General features: G+C 47.1%; 2 protein-coding genes across 3 annotated transcripts in view; both read right to left on the bottom strand.

The window, feature by feature from the left end:
• Window positions 1-5,162: 5,162 nt before the first annotated feature.
• rpl35 (ribosomal protein L35) lies at window positions 5,163-9,139 on the bottom strand. The gene is made up of 4 exons (XM_083912602.1): window positions 9,022-9,139; window positions 7,592-7,728; window positions 6,401-6,482; window positions 5,163-5,356 (listed from the first exon to the last, which is right to left on the bottom strand). Exons 1-4 carry the CDS (start codon window positions 9,022-9,024, stop codon window positions 5,207-5,209), a joined length of 372 nt encoding a protein of 123 aa, XP_083768728.1. The 5' UTR covers window positions 9,025-9,139; the 3' UTR covers window positions 5,163-5,206.
• A 6,465-nt stretch (window positions 9,140-15,604) lies between these two features.
• golga1 (golgin A1) overlaps window positions 15,605-17,468 on the bottom strand; it is a 21,854-nt gene continuing 19,990 nt past the window's right edge. For both annotated transcript variants that reach the window (XM_083911855.1, XM_083911854.1), the window contains 3 exons: window positions 16,586-16,810; window positions 16,323-16,409; window positions 15,605-15,797 (listed from right to left, as the gene is read on the bottom strand). In XM_083911855.1, coding sequence (XP_083767981.1) covers window positions 15,717-15,797; window positions 16,323-16,409; window positions 16,586-16,810 — 393 coding nt within the window. In that variant the 3' untranslated portion in view covers window positions 15,605-15,716. The remainder of the gene's footprint in view (window positions 15,798-16,322; window positions 16,410-16,585; window positions 16,811-17,468) is intronic.

A 17,468-nucleotide genomic window follows, 5' to 3' on the forward strand; every position in this document is an offset into this window, starting at 1 on the left:
AGTGGGTCTGTCGTTATCCCCAAAGACGTTTCAGTCCAAAGCAACTGGACTTGGTTATTTGTCTAGGAAGACGTTTCACCTCTCATCCAAGAGGCTTCATCCGTTTGGACCAGTCGCAGCCTGGTCCTGGTCCTGGTTCAGTCCCAGCCTGGTCCTGGTCCAAGTCCTGGTCCAGCTTGGTTGGTCCAGTCCCAGCCTGGTCCTGGTCCAAGTCCTGGTCCAGCTTGGTTGGTCCAGTCCCAGCCTGGTCCTGGTCCAGTCCCAGTCTGATCAGATGCGTACGTGAACTGATGAAGCCCTTTGGATGAGAGGTGAAACGTCTTCCGAGTCCAGTTGCTTTTAACTGAAGTTGCTTTTGGGATACATAAGTGATTTCAAACATAAAAAAAACATTTTTGCTGATCTGTGGAGGTGGTACGACTAAGACACTGGATGTTTCCAACCCACTGATTGATAAACATTGATGACTACCACATAAGCATGCTCAACAGAGAAGCAAAGGAACTTTTCAGATATGATTAAAAGAATATCCAAGTCCGCTTGGCAAGCAGATATGCTGGCGACTAGGTCCAATGAACCCCCAGCCCATTCTCATTCCCAAGGCATCAAATACCGACGCTTTTTCAAAGCCCTCACACCAAGCAACCGTGTGCCAAACCCCTGTGTGCTTTCAACTGTAAACCAATCCGCAGTGATATTAGACTCAGAGCAAGTGTTCTAGGATAAGGAGCACCAAACTCCATGAGAGGAGGAAGGATTGCGTGGTGGATGGGTCCAACAAGAACAAGACTTTCAACCAGGAGACCGCGGTTCTTAAACCTAACCAGTTTGACAAGTGACGCCAAAGGGTCCTGACAAAATCGTATGTGAGGAGTTGGTATGAAAACGGGTTGGAACTACGCAACCTTTTTGTTGTTATTTTGCCTCTGTTATTGGAGCATGTTTGGCCTCTGACAGAGACACACTTACCAACATCGGACAAGAAGTGCAAGGACTGCATTAAGCACAGTGGACCCTGAAACCATCATCCAGCCAAACCAGCTGAACCAAGCACCGCTGAGGGCGCTGTGACCACCCCGGGAAGAGAGTCTGAATCAGAACTTGGCTGGCCCCAGCTTGGACCTGGGGCTTTACACTACCCAGCAGGTTCTTGGCTGATGTCCAGTCGCAGGGAAGTGAAATGGATGAAACAAGAGTTGGACCAGCAACAGCAGATGGGAGACTGTTGTGGTCGGATCTTTAGAGACATGACTCCCCCTTGTTATCCTGCACAGACGGAGCCAAAGTTGATGGACAGTGTTTCCCATTTAATGTTAAGATGCCGGCCACGCGCTCGATAGACAGAATTGTCAACCAACTACCATCTTCAGTCTGACATTGCCTCCATGCTATTCGATTCCCTTGGGGGCGATGGATACAAAACTATATGAAGAGTTATAATAATATAGTATATATATATATATATATATAGTATAAATATGCTGATACCAACTACCACTACTGCTAGAGGAAGCTTTCAGAATCAATATTTTTTGGGTGAGCAATCACATTGTTGTGTTTCTATAGTTTGTGGTGACTGGGAAGACAAAAACATTATTTTTTTTATTGTTTGTGGTGATCAAGTTTACTCTTTTTCAGCAGCCTGTTGTATAAACTTCAGGTAAAATAACTTTTGGTTTACAGCTCAGGGGTCGTACTCACAAAACATTTGATCTCAGCACAAAGAGTTCTCCTAAAGAGCAGTAAGAGTTCTTGGTGCAGAGTCATGTCTTCGAACCTATTCCCAAAGCCTCTGAGACCATCTTTTACTAAGGAGTGCGAGGGACTCCTGAGCTCTAGGAGGACTAGAGGGCGGGGTTAACATGAAGATGAGATGAGATATTCTTTATATATCAGTAATCAGCCAGTTACCAACACTATCCCCAGGTTCCTGAACTGAATGCTTCGTCCTGTGTGTGTTTGAAGTGTGTAATGTCTGGGCCTACACACTCCTGACCTTGGGTCAGTGGTTTAAGATCAGTGTAAACAATCATTTTCGTTATTGCTCTGTTTTATATATTTCTTTGTAAAGTATCGATTCACAACTTCTCCACCAATGTCTGCTCTGGAGCTTTGGATCCAATGGTCCTCCTCGTAATTCTGTTGGTCTTATTTTGTATTTATGTTCCTCTGTTTAACGCTTTTGCATCTCATGTAAAACACTTTTATGTTGAAAGGTGACGGGGCAAAATAAACTGTGACATTTGTGACTTTTAGTGAAGTATTTCAACAACTATTGGATGGATTTTTATTAACTTTAGTGAATTCTCTGACTTTTCATCTCGCGTCGTCAAGTCAACGTCTTATTGCGTCCAAAACTTTTGATTTATGAACGAATACCTGCAGAACTGATGACATCAGTCAGCCTGCGTTTACTGCTAATGAGCTAATGTTAGCATGGAAACACGCTAAACTACGCTAGACATTGAACATGTTAAGCATTACACTAGCTAAACATCAAGATGTTAGCATTGTCATTATGAGCATGTTAGCATGCTGCGGTTATCTCAAAGCTGTGTCTATTTACAGTCTCAGAGTTAGCATGGTTACTAAGTGCGCCCTCCCACTGTGCATCCGTTCCGTGCCCCGTGCTTTAGGGTCCTTGTCCCCCCCTCCAGGCCCGTTTGTACTCACACTACCTGGGCCTCGGAGAATGCTTCTTGCTGCCTATACGTCATCACGCCGTAACACGTCACACGCATTGATGACGTCATGGAGATGCGTGGCTTTGTTTCCAGATCTTTCCGTAGACCTCTGAGTTTTTGTGCGTTTTGTCGACTGTTTTTGAATCTTTTCATCGACCAAATCTGCAGTAAACCCTCCACCTCCGCATCACACCAACGTGAACCTTTCACCGCCATTGTTTGAAATGTCCGCGCATGGTCCCTCCTTCTTTTTTCTATGTCCCAACAGGCGCACAGGAAATGACCTCAGAACCGCCGTAGGCCTCGTGCTCGTACACATGCGCATGCTCGTGCTCGTGCTCGTACATGTGCAAACGTGCTTTACTAAAGCCCACCTCTCCCAAACGGGCCGTGGACGGCAAGCGTGCCGCTCCTAGACGTGGTACGGTTGCACTCACACTGGTCAAAGGAACCAGACTTTACCCGTGAAACGTGCTGGGGCACGGGACGGAGGAACAGTGGGAGGGCACCCTTAGAGAAGTAGATTTGCTCAGTTGGCAGCTACCACAGCCCGCCCGTAGCAGCTCAACCCATGAGTCAGAGCCAATCCCACAGTCTGCTGCATGAAAACACGGTGGATCACAGATCACTATTAGTTTGTGGGTAAATGAGCCGACTAGCAGCCGCTCTTGTCACAGCTCTCAGAGTCAAACATTCAGATTCATATTTTAAATGCATAAATGTGCAGTGGTAGAAATTCAACAGCGTTTTAATTTCAACATCCAGAGACACAGATTTACTTCCATAGATACCGAAACAAGAACCTGCTGCAACAAAAGGTTGTTTTAGATCGAGTGGACGAACACTTAAACTGGACGAGAGTGGTTAGTGTTGGATGCTTCTCACCTGGTGCAGCCTGCCGGAGATCAACACACACACAGAGCTCACAGACACACACACATACACACACACACACGGAGAACAGGGGAGACACACACACACACACACATCTTCAGAGTCAGTGACCCGGTCGAGGGTCAGGCCGAGCCAATCAGATTCAACAAACTCTGAAGTGAACAATAAAAAAATCACTCAAATCAATATTTCAGAATTGAACAAGAATTAATAGTTTGTTCTCTAATTTTGATCTTCACTGTAAATTAAGTTACGCAAACTCCATTTCACCCAGTGCCAGCCTACAGTAGCTGCACCCAACAACAGTCAACCCCGGCAACCAGCAACGCTATTGGCTGTTACCATGGAAACACAACGGGACAGAAAGAAGAAAGTCAATGTCAAACATTTAAAATAGTCATCCATCTTCAGCCTCTTGTCCCTGTCGGGGACGTGGGGGGCTGGAGCCGATCCCAGCTGACATCGGGCGTGAGGCGGGGTCCACCCTGGACAGGACGCCAGTCTATCACAGGACACAGAGACGAACAGAGACAGACAACCATTCACACCTACGGGTGATTTAGAGTCATCAATGAACCGAACACCTGCACGTCTTTGGACTGTGGGAGGAAACCGGAGAACCCGGAGAAAACCCACGCAGACACGGGGACAACATGCAAACTCCACACAGAAGGGCCCCAGCTGGGATTCAAACCAGGAACCCTCTCGCTATAAGGCAGCAGCGTTAAAGACACCATCGTGATGCCTAAAACATCCATTTTTCATATGGAAAATCAATACTTTCATCCGGTATCCCTCCGGTAAGTGGACAAACTGCTCAAGACATCTGAACAAGTCCAGTCAGGACGGAGTTTACAGACAATGACGATACGTCTTTAATACTCAAAGGCAAGGTCAGACACACGCTTCCTTCTTACTTTAGTCAACAAAAACAGTGTAGATGCAACACGTTATTTAACAGTTAAAAGATAAATCTGGTGATGTTCTGTTTTCCCACAAGTACATTGGTTACAAAGCCAGATATCAGTGTGAGAGTCATAAGAGTGAGTTAATCCTCTACTGGATCACTTGGACACCAACCTGACCTGGAGCTTTGGATCATTGCTGAACGTAAGGGGGCCGCTGTGGCTGCAGGTTTTGATTCCAACCAAGCAAAAACACACCTGACTCGACTCATTCAGTCACCTGAACTGTCTTCACACAGTTGATTTGTTGGATCAGGTGTTTTTGATTGGTTGGAATGAAAACCTGCAGCCACAGCGACTCTTTACTGGATCAATTGGACACCAATGCTCTTCAGTCAGGTTGGTGTTAATGTGGGCGTGCTGCCAAAGGTCAAACACACCCACTGGCAGGGTTCAAGCACCTTCCAGCTGTGGGAAATTACACATTTCTATGAACACAGATATTTAAAAATGATTATTTCACCTGTTTTTCCATTAAGAGATGGTCTTACGCTAGAAACGCCAAAATGTTGCACAAGTTCAGAAGGAGAACATACTAAATAGCTATAATAGCTATTTGTTGTGAAAGAAACTATTCGCTTCAGTTCATAGAAACAAAAACAAACTCCCCAGCAGACGGTTCTTGTCTTTTACACAGATTTTATTTTGTCAATAGAAAAAGCTTTAAGCTTTGACTGCAAATTTGCGGACTGAGTAGAGGAGGTCTTTCCTCTGCTGTTTCTTGGTGCGCAGGCTCTCCTCGTGCTTGTTGAGCCGGCGACGCAGAGCTCTGGTCTTCTTGGGTCTCAGATCCAGGGGCTTGTACTTCTTACCCTGAGAGTCCACGGGGAAAACACACGTCATCAGAATTTAAACCAATATGAAAAGAAAGGACAGGGTTCGTTCACCTTTGACCAGGTCAAATTCAAGCACTTTCAAGGTCCATCTTCATGCCTTTACCTCATGAAGAGCGCCCCTGTCTGAGGCCGTACGGTCTACGTGGATTCAAACCTTTACCTCATGAAGAGCGCCCCTGTCTGAGGCCGTACGGTCTACAGGGATTCAAACCTTTACCTCATGAAGAGCGCCCCTGTCTGAGGCCGTACGGTCTACATGGATTCAAACCTTTACCTCATGAAGAGCGCCCCTGTCTGAGGCCGTACGGTCTACGTGGATTCAAGCCTTTACCTCATGAAGAGCGCCCCTGTCTGAGGCCGTACGGTCTACAGGGATTCAAACCTTTACCTCACGTAGAGCGCCCCTGCCTGAGGCCGTACGGTCTACAGGGATTCAAACCTTTACCTCACGTAGAGCGCCCCTGTCTGAGGCCGCACAGTAAAAACGTATTGTCGGCTAAGCTAACACTGCTTAGCTAGCTCATGTTAGACGCCTCTATCATGGCTGCCGTGGTCACACAGTAAATGAACTCACTGTGGTGTTATTGTGAAATATAACATAAGTTGCTATAACTAGGAAAACTTGATGAGCACAACGTAAACGTCAAGTATCTGAGTTCATCAGAGGTGGAGGGAAATAGTCACAGCTCTCTTCATGAGGTAAAGGTTTGTGAACAATGACGGCTCCCATTCAATCACATCAGACTGGAGGGAGACGCCACCGCAGCGACAGCGGCTCGTTCACGTCACCGGGTTTGATTAAGAGGAGCGCTCTGGTCGTCTCAAGTCTCAGTCTTTTGGTAAGCAGTTGTGAACGCTTCAGCAAAACATCAGCTCACAAGTAACATCATCGACAAGAGAACCAGAGAGGGAGCAGGAAAACTGTGCGCTCGTGTCGTGTCTGTGGGGGGGTGCTCTTGTGTGCCCCGTGTCTGGTTGCGCTCCGTGTCTGCGGGATGCACTCGTGTCTGTGAGTTCTCACCTTGTAGAACTTCCTCAGGTTCTCCTTCTGTGTCTGGTTGATTACAGTCAGGACTCTGGCGATGGATTTGCGGACAACGCGGCTGAAAAAACACAACAAACACTGATGTCAGACACTGTTTCTATACAGAAGATTTTGATTGAATGGGAAATTAGTCTCAGCAAATGTAGCTGCACACAAATGATGTTAAAACACCTGAGCTTAACGTGGAAACACCCAATTCTGTTTTCATGACACTTCAATCACACCAGTCATGCTCGCTTTAGTTTATTAAGTGTTCAGTATTTTAACTCTGGTGATGCAAATGTTTTTTAAATGTAGTGCACGTGGAGTCTTACGTCTTAGAATATGTATAAGATATTTATTGTGACGTTAACTTAACTAAGTGTTGTATTCTGCGTTGACCTGCCCAGGGACAAATTTCCTATAAAAGGATATTTTCTGAGCTCAATTTTACTAATAAACTAAAGAAGTGTCCAAAACAACTGCTGTAGAGCTTCACTTTGTGTTTAATCAGCAACCCCAGAGACGTCCAAATCAGAACGATTTCAGTCCATGTACACCATGAATATGTTAAGGGTGATGTAAACTGTATTAACCCTGATTTAAACCGTATTAACTTTAAGGACTCTGGTCGTCTCATGTCTCAGTCTTTTGGTAAGCAGTTGTGAACGCTTCAGCAAAACATCAGCTCACAAGTAACATCATCGACGAGAGAACCAGAGATTTGATTTAATGCTAAATTAAGCAGCCACTGCAGCGGAGCATGTGCAGAGGAGAAACCCAATATTACCCCGGGTTCGATGTTTACATGCATGAATACCCCGGTTACTAAGGGAGTTCTCTAGGTCTGTAAACCAGGGGACGAGAACTCTGATTGACCCGGGTACGATGTTAAAGAAACTAGAGTCTGACCCTAACCTGAATATAAACGGGTTTTTAAACTGCATGGAAACACACTGTTGAGTGTTTGAGGCGGAGTTTGCGGTGACATGTACGGTAACTAAAGAGTCCAGTTTAAAAAATACCTGTGTTTGTGAGGACGAGGCCTAAGACGGACTACGGTGCTCTGTATGAGCATCAAAAACAGCCCCTGTAAGTACCCCGGTCACACAGCCTGGGACAGTCACGTTATATACGGGCCGACCCGGGTCCTGTGTGCTGTTGCATCGTATTCACAGTGAAACTTACATCTTGGAGAGTTTGGACGCGGCTCCACCGGTAACCTTGGCCACGCGGAGCTGGGACAACTCATTCTTCAGGTCGTCCAGCTGCTTGAGCAGCTCCTCCTTCTTCTTGCCCCGCAGATCTCTTGCCTTGATCTTGGCCTGGATCGAGAAACATGTGTAAGTGACGTGACAAATACATTTAGGACTCCATCTCTGCTCTAACAGACGCAGAAGGCCTTTAAAAAAACAGGCTTCATGTTTTGATATATTAATCCATACAGTCGCTGTTTATTTTCATAAATCAGGGCTATTGGTCACTTATTACGTTTTAACCAATTAAAAGTATTAAAAAGAGCGTTATGGAAATGCAAGGTGTCACCAAGACAGCAACTAATCAATGAGTCATGAAAGCCGTCTCATACACTGGGAGAAGAACTGGGAGTGAGTGGACATTATGTGGCCGAGACCCTTGACATCAGGGCTGCTCAACCCTGCTCCTGGAGCCACTGTCCTGCATGTTTCAGGTTTCTCTCTGCTCAAACACACCTGACTCTAAAGATGGCACATTCGTCACAGGTGGGAACATCATTAGACTGAAGTGTGTTAGAGCAGAGAAACCTAAAACATGCAGGAACGTGACCCTCCAGGAGCAGGGTTGGGCAGCCCTGCTTAACATGATAATTCACTGATAAACAGGGTTCATGCACCTTTTCCGAAGTCAAATTCAAGCAATTTTAAGGTTAATTACACATTTCTACGAATAGATAAAGATTAAAAATGATTATTTCACCTTTATATTTTCCATTAAAATCACGTTAAAAGGTGACACTATGTTATAAACACCAGAAATGATTAGTGCTACCAAAGAGTAAGAAATTAAAATTAAAATTATATTCTATAGCTATTTGTTGTGAAAGAAATACGGATACAATTTCAGGCATTTTCAGACACTTTATCCAAAATTCAAACACTTTTGAAATCATTTAAATTTAAGCCATTTCCAGGATTTCAAGCACCGGGACGAAACCCGGATCTCACGCCGCCTCAGAGAGCCTCTCTGGCGGACACGAGTGAGCGCAGCTGCCGCTAGCGTTGTGGTTCACGGAGCGGAGACATTAAACTTTATTATTTATATTCCGTTACAGAACCGGTTAAAACTATAAACCGGACACCGGGTTTAACAAAGTAAACGTTACGTGATGCGTTATTGTTGTACAGCATAGTGAGCTAACAGGCTAGTAGCACACAGACAGCTAGCATTAGCTTATGTCGGTCCGCACCGTCGCTCCGTAAAACCGAATTAAATCACATCCTCGCGGGGTTTTACCGATCCAAACACGCGCCAACAGCCGCCTGAGGACGTTATGTGCCCGTTAAACCCACGTTTAACCGAGTACGGTCCGAATAAAGACGGTAAAACCCCGGTTAACGGGCGAGCGCTGGGCTCCTCACCATGTTCTTCTTCGCTGCCCCGTTGGAAAGGACGGACACACCGCGTGCTCACGAGAAGTAGCTTCCGGTGGATTTCTTCTTCGGCGCTTGTTATTTCGACACCAGATACACAGCAGCGCCCCCTGACGGCGGAAATGACGCCATCACAACACGACAGGACGTTTTTAAGTCATTTCTAATGGAAAACAGCAGAAAGAGTAAATTTATACAGTAGATTTAGAAAGAAAGAGGATTTACGCTGCAGATTAGGGTCATGATCAGGGGCGTGCACTGACTTTTTAAAGGGCAGGGGCGAAAAGGGGATAAAAGGGCAGCTATAGATGAATCCTCTGCACTGATAAGGGCACTTTAGCACATGTTTTGGGTCCTAGAGGGCAATTTAGCACATGTTTATGCTCCTAGAGGACACTTTAACACACGTTTTGGCTCCTAGAGGGTTTAGTTTTACAGGTGACTCTAAATGTCCCATAGCAGTGAAAGTATCAGTGTGTTTTGATCATGTTGCTGAACTCACTGGTTGGTGACTAAGAGAACACAGCTGACACTAAGGAGGATCGATGCAGATCTCCCACCTGCAGTGACGACAGCCAGCAGGAGCTTAAATATTGAGGAGCTTTTATTTTTTAAAAACAAAGCAGCGCTTGCATCTCATGAGAAAACTGAATAATTTTATGTGAGTGAAAATACTCTGGGTCTGGTCCATCAGGGTCCTGTGAAGCGTGCTGTGTCACATTATAAGTCCAGGGTTTTGGTACCTGGGGGTTAAAAACAGAGTCACCTGGGAAAACTGATAAAAATGTGCAGTAAAATCAGAGGGAGGAGCAGAAACAGCTGGGGTGGAACAGGAAGCACAGAGGATCCCAATCCACCCCTGAACCATGGAGTTCAAAAAGTCCCCTCAGGAAACGCTGCAGACGATCAAATCACCACTAAGTTAAAAATAAGAGGACCAACAGATCCACGGGTCGTAAACCTAAACACCGGAGGAGAAAAATCAAACACTGCTTTTCTGAGTTTGAATCCAATAAATTCTCACCTTTTTTGCCACTTTAATCTCAGAAATAGGAGCGGCAGTAGCTTAATCCATAGGTGACTCGGCTGGGAACTGTAGGGTTGCTGGTTCAAGTCCCTGTGTGGACCATGAATGGAGCGTGGACTGGTGGCTAGAGAGGTGCCAGTTCATCTCCTGTTGAGCAAGGCACCGAACCCCCAACTGCTCAGGGCGCTGATCCACCGGCAGCTCTGACATCTCTCCATTAGTTGCATGGAGAGTGTGTGTGTGTGTGTGTGTGTGTGTGTGTGTGTGTGTGTGTGTGTGTGTGTGTGTGGGGGAGCTGGAAGGCGTGTTTTCATCGTTTCAGATGTAATAATTATAAATGTGGGCCCTTTGTAGCAGCAGCAGCTGTTGAATGTTAGAAAGCAGGAGAGAAAAGCTGCAGTGTTCAGGGTTTAAACAGACTCAGGGTCAAAGGTGCGTTCAACGTTTCCTTTGATTCTCATGGAGATAAAATCTGACCCAGCGTCAGTCTGCTGCGGGGCCCGTCGTCATAGCAACACGAGACGTGACAGGTCTGCATTCAACCGTGCACTCCTGCAAACGTGCACTTTGTCCCAATAACGTAATAAAACCTTTGAAGTGAAATTCCAGCTTAAAATCATCCCAGGGTCTTTTTCAGTTTTGAGTCTTTTTGTGGTGGTTTTGCATCTTTTCGTGGTGGTTTTGCATCTTTTCGTGGTGGTTTTGCATCTTTTCGTGGCGGTTTTGCATCTTTTCGTGGCGGTTTTGCATCTTTTTGTGGCGGTTTTGCATCTTTTTGTGGCGGTTTTGCATCTTTTTGTGGCGGTTTTGCATCTTTTTGTGGTGGTTTTGTATCTTTTTGTGGCGGTTTTGAGTCTTTTTGTGGCGATTTTGCATCTTTTTGTGGCGGTTTTGTATCTTTTTGCGGTGGTTTTGCATCTTTTTGTGGTGGTTTTGCATCTTTTTGTGGTGGTTTTGCATCTTTTTGTGGTGATTTTGTATCTTTTTGTGGTGGTTTTGCATCTTTGTGGTGATTTTGTATCTTTTTGTGGTGGTTTTGCATCTTTTTGTGGTGGTTTTGTATCTTTTTGTGGTGGTTTTGCATCTTTTTGTGGTGGTTTTGTATCTTTTTGTGGTGGTTTTGCATCTTTTTGTGGTGGTTTTGTATCTTTTTGTGGTGGTTTTGTATCTTTTTGTGGTGGTTTTGCATCTTTTTGTGGTGGTTTTGTATCTTTTTGTGGTGGTTGATACATAAAAAACTGTCTGCATGGTTTATTTGATGAGTGTATTCACCGTTAAAGACCCTGGGAGGATTTCAAACACCAGAAAAACATCAATCAGACCTGAAACGCAGTCGTTTTCTTGTCGGTGACTGATGATCGTTTGCACCGCGGTGGATTTCTGCTTCCCAGTCGATGCAAATACCTGGAATTAAAACAAATGCAGAACTCTGCAGCTTTCAGAAATGAAGAGAAGCGTCAGAGACTCAAGAATGCAGCTGAACCGGATCCTCAAAGCGATGTAGAAACACTTCCTGTTGTGACCCGCGGTGATGAAGAGCAGTGGGAGTGAGGAGCACACACTCTGCTCTATGATGAAGATAAACACTGCAAACTGCTCACAACGACCCATTTACATCCACTGATTTATAAAGTTCTCCTTGCATACAGTATGTACATAGTTCTCTGTATAAATAGACACGTGGAATGTACTTTCATTTACATTTGCAAAGGCAGGTAAAGGTAAAACATGTCCTCCAGTCATTGTTTACATAATATCCTCTTATTCTTATCACATTGTTACATCATCCATACGCACACCTACAGTCTAAGTCATTCATACGGACTGCATCGACTTGTGTTGCTCCAGTAGCAGCAACTGAGGGAAGAGACTTAATTTGACCCTGGCTGGAGCCGCCGAGGCAGCACTTCATAGAGACATGAGGTGCGTTTCCATTAGGGCTCAAACACCCGGAACGAGGCGGGTCTATCTCCCCGCAACGCCCCCTAATATGCATGAGAGTCGCTCAGGAGGACGTTTTTCTCCCCTTAGGGCGCCCTCCCACTGTGCCTCCGTCCCGTGCCCCGTGCTTTAGGGTCCTTGTCCCCCCCTCCAGGCCCGTTTGTACTCACACTACCTGGGCCTCGGAGAATGCTTCTTGCTGCCTATACGTCATCACGCCGTAACACGTCACACGCATTGATGACGTCATGGCGATGCGTGGCTTTGTTTCCAGATCTTTCCGTAGACCTCTGAGTTTTTGTGCGTCTTGTCGACTGTTTTTGAATCTTTTCATCGACCAAATCTGCAGTAAACACTCCACCTCGTGGCCTCGTGCTCGTACATGTGCGCACACTCGTGCTCGTACACGTGCAAACGTGCTTTACTAAAGCCCACCTCTCCCAAACGGGCCGTGGACGGCAAGTGTGCCGCTCCTAGACGCGGCACTGTTGCACTCACACTGGTCAAAGGAACCAGACTTTAGTCGTGAAACGTGCTGGGGCACGGGACGGAGGCACAGTGGGAGTGCGCCCTGAGAGAAGCCCGGTTGATATTGGATGGAGCTCTCAGCGGGATGTGACGTGTGGTCAAACAGACGCCACAACAACACGTTGAAATAGAGTCGACACTTTTATCCAGTGGTGAGGAAGAACGCGATCCAAACCTACTCAGAGGGACACGTCACCTCCAGAGTCTCTAAATCCCTCTGGGGCCTTTTTTTTAAAGGAAACACGGCGAGTGAACGGACATTTGAGGGCGTGGCCTGAAATTTTCCGAGTCACATTGTACCCCCGATGGAAACGCACCTTACACAGTCTCACAACAAGCTTGGTTTGTAGGTGGTTTGGGTGAGGGCCAGGGTGAGACGGGGGTCTGCTGGGAGCCTCAGCTCACAGTAATAACAGTCCGATGGCCACGCGGTCACGTCAACAGCCGCTCAGATGAGCCACAGCCGAGCCACAGTGAGTGTGTTGTTGCTGAGAGACGAGAACATCTCAGAACATCAGTGTGAAGTGATCTGATGAAAATGAAATTTTAAACAGAAGACACACGCCCAACTGACTTCTGATGGTTTTAGATTCAACCGTTAATCACTGATGCCTGGTTCTGAACTCTAACCGCTTTCCGTGGGAGAGGAGGATCCAATTCTCCTCAAACAGCCACAGAGACTTCCTGTGTGAGCAGAGTTAGGGTTCGTCCACACGATGGTTAGCAACCTTAAACCGACTCCTAAACCTCTGCGTCCACAGGAAACCAGGTGCAGCGACTCCAAACGCTGTCGTACCCATGCCAGGCCTGGAGGTGGCGCTGTAACTGCCACAGAAACACATCAACAACGGAGAAGAAGAGACGGGGAGACGCTGTGGAGAATCCAAACACCGGAGAGTTCCTCTCCAAATCTGGAGACTCTTTGACTCTTCAGTCTTTAAATGACACGTGTCATTAAGAAGCCCTCTGTGATTCCAAATGAGATATTCTACGAAGGGGGCGGCCTCACAGCGAGAGGGTTCCTGGTTTGAATCCCGGCTGGGGCCCTTCTGTGTGGAGTTTGCATGTTGTCCCCGTGTCTGCGTGGGTTTTCTCCGGGTTCTCCGGTTTCCTCCCACAGTCCAAAGACGTGCAGGTGTTCGGTTCATTGATGACTCTAAATCACCCATAGGTGTGAATGGTCGTCTGTCTCTGTTCGTCTCTATGTGTCCTGTGATAGACTGGTGTCCTGTCCAGGGTGGACCCCGCCTCACGCCAGATGTCAGCTGGGATCGGCTCCAGCCCCCCATGACCCCGACAGGGACAAGAGGAAGAAGATGAATGGATGAATATTCTACTAAAGGTCCAATCAACGCTGCTCCGTTTGTCCGGTGAAGACAGAAACGTCAGGCCACGTCGTGTTTCGTTGCTCTCGGGCGTCGTCCGCACAAACACGGGGATTTATGGAACCTGTCCACATGGAACCGCAAAATCCGCCTCAAACTATGTCGTGCACGTGTCAAAGCAGCAGGTGGAGACCGCACTCCTAACAGGAAGGACATTTCAGCCAATCACAAGGCTGCAAACGTTCATAAACGTTGAAGGGAAGCCGGGCAGAAGAGCTGAGAAGTTGTTAAACAGCAGCAGGGTTTTGGCGAGGTCGTCCATCACAGCAGCTCCGTCAGCTGCTCACGTCTCCATGGAAACAACTCGCACAGTGTGACGTCAGACACTGGTTTTTCTGTCCACACGAGTGCTGAAACAGGAAGTTCACCCTGGGCTCTGGTGTCAGGAGCAGCAGCTGAGGAGACGTGTGGATGAAAGGACGAACCTTGAAACAGAAACACGCGCTTTTAAAAATACCTGCGTCCGCGTGGACGACCCCTGACGCTGATGGGACTCGTGTGGACGACCCCTGACGCTGACGGGACTCGTGTGGACGACCCCTGATGCTGATGGGACTCGTGTGGACGACCCCTGACGCTGATGGGACTCGTGTGGACGACCCCTGACGCTGACGGGACTCGTGTGGACGACCCCTGATGCTGATGGGACTCGTGTGGACGACCCCTGACGCTGATGGGACTCGTGTGGACGACCCCTGACGCTGATGGGACAGAAATGAGGCAGCGCCTAAAGATAACAGTCAGGTCAGTCTGCTTCTTCTCCCTAAGGGCGCACTCAAACTGACCAGCCGTACCGTGCTCCGTGCTTTAGCATGATTGCCCCCCCCCCTTCCCTCTTTCCACTTTTACGTCATCACCCCTCGGGGATTTAGTTTTGTCTGTCTGTCTTTGAACGTTTCATCTGATCAAATCTGCTGTAAACAATCACCCATGAAACCACCACGAACCGTTCGGCGTCACCTTCTTAAATGCCCCCCTACCTCTTTCCCTGCGGCCCAGGCCCGTTTGTACTCACACGTATCACTTACACGTCATCACCCCTCTAAGATTTAGTTTTGTCTGACTGTCTTTGAACGTTTCATCTGACAAAATCTGCAGTAAACACTCAATCAGTCATGAAACAACCGCGAACCGTTTGGCGTCACCTTTTTAAATGTCCGTCACGATGAACAGACGCATTTAAACATCAGACACCAGGACCGACGTCAGTGCTCGTGCTCGTACACGTGCCCACGCTCGTGCTCGTACATGTGCATCCATGCTTTACTAAAACCCACCTCTCTCAACCGGGCCACGGCCGACGAGCGTGTGCCTGGGTACAGTACGGTTGCACTCACACTGGTCAAACGAACTCGACTTTAGCCTAACGTGTAGCCTAGCGTCTAGCGTGCTCGGGCGTGGTACGGATGGACAGTGTGAGTGCGGCCTCATCTTCTGACACGCTGACTCACTTTTTGCCGTTTTCCCAGAATAGAAAACCTGGTGAAACTCCAGTGTGTGTTTGTGTCCGTTCCCCCCCCCCCCCCCTTTTTATAACACATGATTAAAAGTCCTTATTTAAAAATCAACCTCTGATGATGAGCACAGTGTGCAGCCCTTCTCTGTCCCCACAGAGCAGAAAACAACGGTCCTCCCGCACACAGGCACAGGAAACCGTCCAAGGTTTAAAGCTAGAGTCCCGCGCAGCGATGGGAGCCGCAGCCGGGGGGCTTCCCCCTCCTGGAGGGGTGGGGGGGGGGGGGGGGGGGGGGGGGGTCCTCTGGGACGCTCCTCTCCATCCCCTCGGCTCTTGCTGCCCCTCATCAGCTCCAGTGAGTGGGCGCGCCTGAGATGGAGGGCCGGAGGGTTCCCTTTGGAGAAGGTTTGGATCCAAACCAGGACATCTGCAACACAAAGCAAAGGTTGACTCAGGGGCAAATGAATATGTATTTAAATATATATGAATGTATAAAGAAACACACGGACTTGTTCGCACACGTGCTCCATGTTTGACCCACCAAACTATTTTAGCTGCACAGAGTTTTTGGAAAACGCTCGCGTCAGTTTTTTTGTGAGGTGTCAGCGTTTTGTCCACCCCCACCCCCTTAAAACTCAAGTTATAGTTGTCATTTTGCAACTGTTTTAAGTCATTTTGCATCTGTTTTAAGTCATTTTGCATCTGTTTTAAGTCATTTCGCATCTGTTTTAGTCATTTTGCATCTGTTTTAAGTCATTTTGCTTCTGTTTTAAGTCATTTTGCATCCGTTTCTTGTCAAATCAGTATTTTCCCTGAAGAAACTACACCGGTTGACGCCTACAAAGCCTAAGTGCAGTAACTACACAACCATTTAAAGTAAAACAAAATGTCTTAAAGTTCGTTTATTGTTCCAACAAATGAAGTGTATGAAGTGTAGTGACTGAACACCAACCTTGTACTCCAGAGTTTGTTTCAACATGTCTTCTTCCTCACGACTGAAGTTGAGCAGCACAGATACAGCTCGTATTAGCTGGAATGCCTGACGGAGCGACACACACACACACACACACACACACACACACACACACACACACACACACACACACACACACACACACACACACGCACACACGCACACACACACACTCAGGGTCAGGTGTTGAGTCAGTGAAGACCAGGCGGACGCACAGAGACACGTGAGCACAGAGAACTCACCTCAGCCTCTCTGGATGACATAAACTTGAGGACGACGTGTTTGAGATACTCAAAGTTGATTTCTCGTGAGTCGTTGAGGTCCGAGGTGTTGGTCACCGTGGTGTTGGAGGTCGGGGGGCTCAGCGCGGACGTCGGCAGCGGCTCCAGACAAAACTTCTCGGGTTTCTCTGCTCGGCTTTCGGGAATCTTCTCCTTCCCCTCAGCTTCGGTCTCAGGCTTGAGCTTCTACGGAGCACAACGCAGGAAACACTCACTAAGTGTTTTTACTCTTTGGTAAATGGACTTGGACTCTTATAAAGCGCCTTTCTAGTCTTCTGACTGCTCAGGGCGCTTTCACACTGGTCACCCGTTCACACTGATGGCTGGAAACACTTATTCAGTGTTAAAGAAACACACACACACTAGTGTTAGCTCAATTCAACACTGATGTGTGTTAAATTTCAACCATTGAGAGTGTTGTTCCAACTCTGTCACAGTGTTTAAACTGTTCAAAAAGGGCTGTTTTGACTCCATTTAGAGTCGATGGATGCATTTTAGCTCCCAGAGAGCTAAAAAAACACGTCCAAATGTGCAGAAACTCAACAACAATGACAACTTTGACTGTGGCTCATCCTCTGCTCTCAGTTTAAGTTCAAACAGGTGATGGAAAAGGATTTAAAAAGTTGTGGATAAAAGCATAATTCATAATCTAAATGTTCAAATATTTGGGTCCAGCCCTTAATTTGACATGAGGATCTTCTTTCAAGTGTATGAATCACAGTGAGAGGGCGCACTCACACTGTACTTCCGCACCGGGCCAAAAGAGGTTTTTCGGGTAAAGCCTCGTGCGTTTGACCAATGTGAGTGCAACTGCTCCGCACATAACTGCTGCACGCTTGCCGTC

The sequence above is a fragment of the Echiichthys vipera genome (genome assembly GCF_963691815.1).
Source record: "Echiichthys vipera genome assembly, chromosome: 4".
NCBI lineage: Eukaryota > Metazoa > Chordata > Actinopteri > Perciformes > Trachinidae > Echiichthys > Echiichthys vipera.